The sequence below is a fragment of the Bremia lactucae genome, linkage group LG4 (genome assembly GCF_004359215.1).
Source record: "Bremia lactucae strain SF5 linkage group LG4, whole genome shotgun sequence".
Lineage (NCBI taxonomy): Eukaryota > Oomycota > Peronosporomycetes > Peronosporales > Peronosporaceae > Bremia > Bremia lactucae.
In genome coordinates, this window is record NC_090613.1 from 4,533,632 (window position 1) to 4,541,707 (window position 8,076).

General features: G+C 45.5%; 4 protein-coding genes across 4 annotated transcripts; 2 read left to right on the forward strand and 2 right to left on the reverse strand.

Moving 5' to 3' along the window:
- Positions 1 to 2,539: 2,539 nt before the first annotated feature.
- Positions 2,540 to 4,226, forward strand: CCR75_002417 (uncharacterized protein; the record flags this gene model as incomplete). The annotated part of the gene is made up of 8 exons (XM_067960514.1): positions 2,540 to 2,624; positions 2,691 to 3,254; positions 3,398 to 3,514; positions 3,539 to 3,602; positions 3,653 to 3,736; positions 3,796 to 3,868; positions 3,928 to 4,013; positions 4,167 to 4,226. Exons 1-8 carry the CDS (start codon positions 2,557 to 2,559, stop codon positions 4,224 to 4,226), a joined length of 1,116 nt encoding a protein of 371 aa, XP_067816319.1. The 5' UTR covers positions 2,540 to 2,556.
- A 376-nt stretch (positions 4,227 to 4,602) lies between these two features.
- CCR75_002418 (uncharacterized protein) lies at positions 4,603 to 4,962 on the forward strand (the record flags this gene model as incomplete). Its single annotated transcript, XM_067960515.1, has 2 exons — positions 4,603 to 4,661; positions 4,794 to 4,962. The coding sequence occupies 2 exons, from the start codon at positions 4,603 to 4,605 to the stop codon at positions 4,960 to 4,962; spliced, it is 228 nt and encodes a 75-aa protein (XP_067817078.1).
- A 937-nt stretch (positions 4,963 to 5,899) lies between these two features.
- Positions 5,900 to 6,298, reverse strand: CCR75_002419 (uncharacterized protein; the record flags this gene model as incomplete). Its single annotated transcript, XM_067960516.1, has 1 exon — positions 5,900 to 6,298. One exon carries the CDS (start codon positions 6,296 to 6,298, stop codon positions 5,900 to 5,902), a length of 399 nt encoding a protein of 132 aa, XP_067817079.1.
- A 45-nt stretch (positions 6,299 to 6,343) lies between these two features.
- On the reverse strand, positions 6,344 to 6,583 carry CCR75_002420 (uncharacterized protein; the record flags this gene model as incomplete). Its single annotated transcript, XM_067960517.1, has 2 exons — positions 6,344 to 6,442; positions 6,485 to 6,583. 2 exons carry the CDS (start codon positions 6,581 to 6,583, stop codon positions 6,344 to 6,346), a joined length of 198 nt encoding a protein of 65 aa, XP_067816759.1.
- Between the last annotated feature and the right edge of the window lie 1,493 nt (positions 6,584 to 8,076).

Below are 8,076 nucleotides of genomic sequence, written 5' to 3' on the forward strand. Positions count from 1 at the left end.
CTGACGCTTTATCGCGCAGACCAGACTTCGAGGTAGGGCACCAAAAAATATGTGTCTAGTGTTAAAGCACAATTTCAGCCGTCAACGTTGGCAGCCATGAAGGCATACCACGTGACGAGTTTGTTAGCCTCTGATATACAAGAGAGCTACAGTCAGGACGAACATTGTCGCCTGCTGTTGGATCACTTCGATGGACTAAAGGTTTCCTTTCCATTGCAACTGAAAGCTAAGCTTAATCGCTGTAGCTACAGCGATGGCCTGTTATGGCATCAGCTATCACCTTGTGATCCCTTGAGAATCGATGTGACACAGATCTCAAGCTGATGAACCTTCACGATCTCGATGATACGCCATCTAGTGGGCATCCGGGTCGTGAAAAGACATTCTTACGAGTGACTGAGGAATTTGATGGCCACATTTATATATACGGGTGGCCAACTGTGTTCGCTCTTGCGAACAGTGTCAGCGCATTAACCCCCTGCACCGTCCAGCAGTGCGTCACTGAAGCCGCTACCGATTTTAACGGATTGTTAGAAGTCAGTAAGTCTGGACTTCACGTTTGGAATGCCGCCCGACGACAAGGTCGGACGGGTTCGTCGTATGTGTAGACCGGCTGAGCAAAATGGTGCATCCAGCACCATTCAAAACACCGATCACACGCAAGGAAGCAGCTCTCTTGTTTCTGAATCATATATACCGACTACACGGGATGTCCAAGTCCATAATATCGGACCTGGATCCACGTTTTACGTCTGGTCTTGGCGACATGTGTTTGAGCCGCTAGGTAGCAAGCTCCACATATCGACCGCCGATCATCCCCAGACCGATGGCCAAACAGAACGTGCCAATCGGGTCGTGGCGGATGTATTACGCACTATAGCAACTCCCAAAGATTGGAGCAAGCAAATGCCCTTTGTGGAGTTCGCTGTAAATAACAGTGTCCACGCCAGTACGGGTGAGACACCTTTTTATGGTAACGAACTGCGCTATCCTCGGACGCTAGTCTCGTTTGTGCGCAGCTCGAGACTTAGCGGGGGAGGACCCCTCACTATGCTCAGTGCGAAAGAGGGACATAGTTTCGTCAATATGACGATGACCCGCAAGGGTATCATGTTAGACAGAAACTTGCCCTAGCTCCCCGCCGACTTGGCAGTGGTCAGTAAGGAGTCACGGCAAGGAATGCCTGTGCTCCCAAATAACAACGATGTTCCGTTACTGTCAACTACGTCCTATGACCGACCTTTCGGTGGCGTCGTAGGCAAGTTAGATGCAAAAAGCGTGAGCGAAGCTCAACGCTTTGTGGATGAGCGATTAGCGATTAGCCAGCACACGAAAAGTCCGCGACGCGATGCAGGCGCGGAGGACAAACAAAAAGAATACGCTGACCGAAATGGTCGCAAAAACAATGAATGCTTCAGTGTTGGAGACAAAGTACTATTAAATACTGCTACTCTACCTAAAATCGTAGTTTCTGTACTACCTGGAGGTACTACGAAACTATTGCCACGTAATATTGGGCCATTTACTGTGGTCGAGGAGATTGGAGAAGTGACGGACTCCGCCGCAGCATGGCTCTGTGCCTCGGACGCGGCCCTCCGCTGTCCGAGCACAAATGCCTCAAACTGCTCCAACTGAGCAACATGTTGCTCAGGAGGACTACCCAGGAGCCTGGCCAGGGCTTGTTCACCAAGTCCCTGCGCCATTAGCCCTGCCACCTCCCGATGATGTTCGGAGAGGTGGGGAAAATGAGCCCAATCAATGTTGAGGCTCATCCTCACGTACACACGCAGAGATGCGGGTCGTGGGAAGGATTTCAAGTGCTACCAAGTGTAGGCGGGCACGTCGTAATGCGGCCACGCTCTACTTAAGCACACACCCTAGCACAGCGAGGAAGCGGTTTGCACCTGCTTCTCTTGCGTGCAGTGAGGTAGTTGTGGTGGGCGCGCAAGCAACCTCTCCCGACACACTAAGAACTCTGGTAAAGTGACGTCACGGGAGCGGTAATCCGTCTCCTCGTGCGCACTTACCAAGTAGGTAGTAATTTTCAGACTGATTTATATTTAATAGAATTAAATACAAATACCTATTTTTACCAATTAAAATGATATCTCTATAGATATCATTTAATATGTATTGCGAGCGTATCTTTATAGATACCTCGCGTAACTGATGACGCTAGCCGTCATCATGGATGACGCTGGGCGTCATCCCTCCTAATGTGAATGCACCCATGTGCATCACATCCACAAGGGTTGGTCACAAATGTGCACCACACCCGAGTGTTGGGTCTAATTACTATTATTTAGTAATTGACCATCCCCTTAAGTACCAAATGTACTTAATGGGGACTGTGTAACATTAGGGCAACTCTAGCCCGTTACAGTCTTGCTTATCTTGTTTTCTTTATCTAAAGTCGGCGTGTAAGAAATAATATCAAGTTTTAAATTTAATAGGTGCTAATCTTTCTACTTTCACTATTTATAATCGGACATAATTGGTTAATAACATCCCTTTTCATTTGGTGGCCTGGTTTCCATTAAGCCTCCCGAGTTCATCATGATGCGAGCTGCATCGTTGCTGCACCGGCTAGAAGCCATCAGTCCACTGCAAGCGCGTTCCTTTGCGTATGTTTACAAAATTCCGTGCAGAGCAATATAATTCTATTAGAGCTTAACACGTGTGAATGGCAGTCATCGTGTTAACATGGTCCTCAAGGAAGATGTACCGAAGCTCGGAATTCGCGGCGACGAAGTTTTTGTGAAAGCAGGATATGCGCGCAATTTTCTTTACCCCGAAAAGTTGGCAGTGTACGCCACAAATTCTAATCGCGAGAAGTACAAGGTGGACAAGGAGTCGGTGGACGAGGCGGTGCTGGAGAAGAAAAACGAGGTCGAGACCATCACACATATCCTTAGCAACATTGATTTAGTATTTAAGCGCCATACATCTTCCAAGGCGGACGTCAAGCTGCATAGCGAAGTTAACGCACAGAACATCTCGGATATGTTGGAAAAGCAGCACGGCGTCATTATTGGTGTGGCCCGAATTGACCTCTCAACGCCCATTAAGACACTGGGTGAACACACTGTGAAGATCCGAGTGGACGATGCAATTGAAGAGGAACTCGTTGCTGGTGCCGTGAAAACGTTGGCGGAAGATGGAGTAGAAATGGACCCTCCAAGTGATGAGAAGAAGCAGAAAATAGGCCCGTCTAAGAAGAAATGGGTAAGCTTATCCATTAATATCGAGAGGCGGTAGATTGCTGTAGAAGTGTGAATGTTACAAGGTGGAGAAGGAGTTGGTGGGGGGTACATAAAATGATAACCTGCTTTGCTAAAAATTTATTTTTGCACTTATTTCGGGTCTACCTGTCTAATTAATTCTCGTCTCAATGAAGTCTTGCTGTGAAAAAAGAAACAGGTAAAAGCAAAAGTGAAGCTTTTACGCAGGACACGCATGAAAGACAAGTCTACGCATTATGTTTTGTGGCGCGGCAAATGTATCACGAGATTTGGTAGGAATTGGTATCCACTGCGAGCAATTTACCGATTGAACTGTTGTTTGCACGTGAAGAAGCGCGTGTGTACGAGCTTGTTTCACAGGTACGAGCGTCTGCTGTGGCAAACGGTAGACGACTTAATATTTCGAACAGGTTCCGGCCGGAAAAGTGACTACCTACGGAGACGTTGCGCGGGTGCTTCGTTCTGGGCCGCGATGTGTCGGTCAGGCCTTACGTGTACGTATCGCCAAAACCGTTAAAAAATCAAATCTGTTGCTTACTACTGTTTGGTGCAGAAGAACCCGTTCGCCCCTGCCGTCCCATGCCACCGCGTCGTGGCCGCTACTCTTGCCATTGGGGGCTTTCATGGTGACGTTACTTTGCAAACGACAAGTACTCTTTGCTAAATGTGGGGTGAGTAAATGTAGGCGCAACTGGTGAAGCATCGCCTTTTATCAAAAAGAAGAGGACACTTTTGGTAAATGAAGGCGTTTTGTTTACACCTGGCCACAAGGTATGTTTTCTAATGTTCATCATACCTTATTACCTTTTTACAAATATTTAAAGATTTCTTATAAGTAGATTGATACTATATGCCGTCATGATTTTAAAATGAGGTGCTGATTCTATCAAACATTTGTTTGCCGCTATTGCAAATTTAATTCAGACTCGAGAGCCTGGTCTTTGGTTGCAAATATCTCCATTGTCTAATCGGCAGCAATCCTAGCTTCAGGCCTCCAATGCAAACGCGTTTAAGTGCAACTACACGCAGTCCGACGTGTTCACACAAACGACGAACGTGTCGCTTCTTTCCTTCCGTTAATACTACTCGCAGTTGATTTGCATTAAGGGCCTCCACGGACTTCGCACGGTATGTGATCCCGTCGTCCGAAGTTACGCTTGCTTGCAATATCTCGATCTTTTGACAAAAATCATCCGTTAATGGGTCTAGCATGACGCTTAATCGAACGAGATGTTCCTTTTTAATGCCGCTCGTAGGGTCCAACAACTTTCTTGCTATCGTCTCGTCTTGAGCAAGCAAAAATCATCCGGTCGAGTTGACATCCAAGCGACCACAGGCCACCATCTTTCAAAATGCAACAATGGCTTCTGCGCTCCCTGTAGCCGAATTCGACTCAATACGTGGCATTCGTTTGCAAACGTGAGTAGTCGGATAGCAAGTGTCGTATTCAGCTTCGACTGCGAAGATACAATAGTCAAAGGGTTGTTTAGCGTAACCTTGTTATTCTGATGTCTTTGCGCCCGAAAGTCATGTCGGATATCGGTGTTGTAGGCACCATGAGCCACATTTCCTATACGCGTTTGCCATTCACCACGACGTCGCCTGCTTGAATGCATTTATCAGCCTCGCGCCACGTATGTCGTCGTGGAGTTTGCCGAGCCCGGCCACGATGATGCTTTGTATTCTATTGACTGCCGCGATGAACCTCACGACGCCGTGATGGTCACTCCACGACAAAGCTCGTAATGGTCAATTTCGCGTGTGGCTGAAGGACATTCCATCCGACACAACGTTGGTTCGCCTATACGTGACGATTGTAATCTAAAAGTGCTCCAGCCTGGTGCTCTTCTCTTTGGCGTTCTTACGATTGCTACCCCGTCAAGAGCGAAGACTCTGGAGTCAAAGTGACCAAGCGATTCAAGCCAGATCATCGCATCGGCGGAGTTTCTTGCTTTGGCTATTCTATGGGCGACGATGGTGAACATGCTGCCCAATGTCGAGAGATGAGCATGAGTTCATCAAATTAACAATTTAAAAGTACTGCAAGTTCGATGTCTTGTGTCAATTATGCGTGTTAAAAAATGGCAAACTTCGTTGAATCTCAAGAGAAGCGGAGCAACATCTTGCTCGAAAAATGGCCGCAATTGAAGTTACACTCTGCATGTTCTTGAAACCTTGTCAACATAGCATTTTTTCTTTTTAAAGTGCGTCGCACTCACTGTCTTTTCGTCTCATTCGAGCTGAATCGTTTTAGGAGTCACAATGTCTTTTTATAGCAAGCACATGCTGACCTACTACTCGTGCTTTAGTGTTTCGTCGCACGTTTGTAAGAACTCATCTTGAGCTTTCACGTAAGCAGCCCAATAGCTTCGAATTCTGTAACAGAAATATTCCCTGCAAAGTGTGCTTCGGTCAAGGTCCAAAGCTTTGTAAATAAAACTGCACGTCAGGGTCGGCAACATTGTCGTTCTTCATCGTCCAAGCACGTTTCGAATCGTATTTAGCTGGTCGCGGCTTTCCTGTGGCTGCGCGACTTGTCAAGCATCAGGACTAAGAGGCAAACAAGACACGCCCGGAAAGCGGTACTGCAGGTCTCTCAAAGTTAGTTGCGGCTTGCTACTTTGCGTTGAGAGTAGTGTCAGGGTTTCTCGGCGCGATCAGTTCAAAGAATCACGCTCGTCCACGACAATAATCAACGAGAGTGACGTGTCCAGTGCTTTCCCAAGACTTGTCAAGCTTTTTGTCGAGGCACAGTAATTTTCGATACTACACTGTAAGCGGTGCACAGCGTGCAGTGTTGCCTCCTTACACAGATTGCCAATTGTCTGCATCACGATCCTTCGCACGACATTGTTGCGCTTTGTAAAAGACAAGTTAAGGCCCGGCGCTTTGTCCCTCGCAACTGCAGGGACAGACACAGACGTCGCCGCTGTCGATCGGCCGCTTCCCGATTCATTCTTGAGTGCACCGAGTACGCCTTGTGGCCCAAAAGTGTCCTGTTCTTTTTGATAAATGGCAATGCTTTCACCAGTTGCGTCTGCATAAAGCACCGACATATCGCGGCTTAGAATAAAGCACCTGCGCAACGTCTCATTAAATAGTCACCATTCCAGCTGAAATCTGTCCGAACTGTTGATTCGCTCACAATTTGCCACAGCAGACGCTGCAGAGCTCGTATCCATTATGTGGCATTCACACTTCTAAAGCAATATACCGCTTTCGATTTTAATAGAAAAGCTTACCCATTTCTTCTCAGACGACCTATTTTCTGCTTCTTTTATTACTTTGAGGGTCATCTTTCGCGGACGCGTATCTTCTTCAATCGCATCGTTCTTACCCATTCTTGGTACTACGAAAAAAAGTTTGGATCAGCTAGTGTTTAGTAAATTTCTTTGACACGCTCCTACTTAAAATATCTTCTCTCACACGCTGTCTCTAGATTCGGCTACCTGCAATCAGATGCGACAATCCACCGAAGAAAACTTTTTAGCTTAAATTTCCTCATGGCTTGGGCCGCTTCTCCTGTATGAAAGAGGTGGTTTCACATGAGGTAGCGAGTTGGCTCAAACATTGTCGGTGTTTATTCTTTTGTCCTGCTAATATTCGAGAGGATAGGATATCAAAAGATGATGTGTAGTAAATGGGCTCGATGTACATATATTACTGATGCTCTCTCATTCTTTTGACGCAGCAAATAAACATAATTTCACGCAATGTGAAGTGCAGTGATTCAGGCGAAGGAAACTTTATTGAATCTATAAAAATTTGGCTGCAGATCAGCAAATACGAAGTTGCTCTGACGCCTGCAAATACTGGAACATTTACTATATGGGGAAAATACCCTTTTATCCTATTTTAAAATAGTTAATTGCTTAAATCCCTTATTATGGGTAACAATTGTGGTCGCCGCCATATATAAATCTGGCGTCCGAAATCTATTTTTGAATTAGCTAGGTTAAGTTTTTAGATTTAATGATTCAATAAATTGCAGTCCCTTTTTGATCTTAATGCGTCAACTGCCTTCCTAAGGCTTGCGCATTGATCTGTAATAAGAGATAAAAGCCTCTCGAAGGTTTATCCTCTTGAGCACGAATCGCCACTTCCTTCTACAAACCCCTCAATCCCTTGAACTAGGATTCCTTTAGCTTTCATAGCTTGTACGACTCCCTGAGTTGTTAAACCCATTCGTTCAATAGCACTAAGCGACTTTCTGAGTCTGAAAGTCTTCCTCTGACTTTAGGGGCGAGGTAGCTCCTGTAACGGGGCACCTTGACTTGTACTGCTTCAGTACGAGTCCACTTCGCACTGCTTCAGTTGCGAGTGGTGCCTTAAGTTACTTCACGTACACTAGTACGTGCAGAGGGAGACTACTCTTTAAGACAACTACCTTAAAGAGGGTTAAATGAAAATTGTATTAATATAATTAGGTTTCTCTTCTTTCTATCTGTTAATGCTAACTTAATTATGAACTAATACCAAACATGCAATTGTAATCTTATCTGTCTCTCTCTCTTTGTTTACGCTTACAGCTGATTAGTCTGCGGGATATATAAATATAATGGCCTATACCTATTTATGGATAAGATTTTTGAATATTACTATATAAAGTAATATTTTCCAAATATTATCTACCTTTTAGATAATATATATTAACAACCTTTAAGTGTTAATTTAATGTAACGATACACCCCGTTACAGCTCTGCTACATCTGGTAGCACTCGTTGTCATGTGGCCTTCGTCTTTACTGTTTCAACAGTCACTTCAGTGGTTGAGTTGTGAGTGGTTCTTACGTTAGGTGCCGTTTATGACGTGCTGAGAACTACTTGTCTTGAA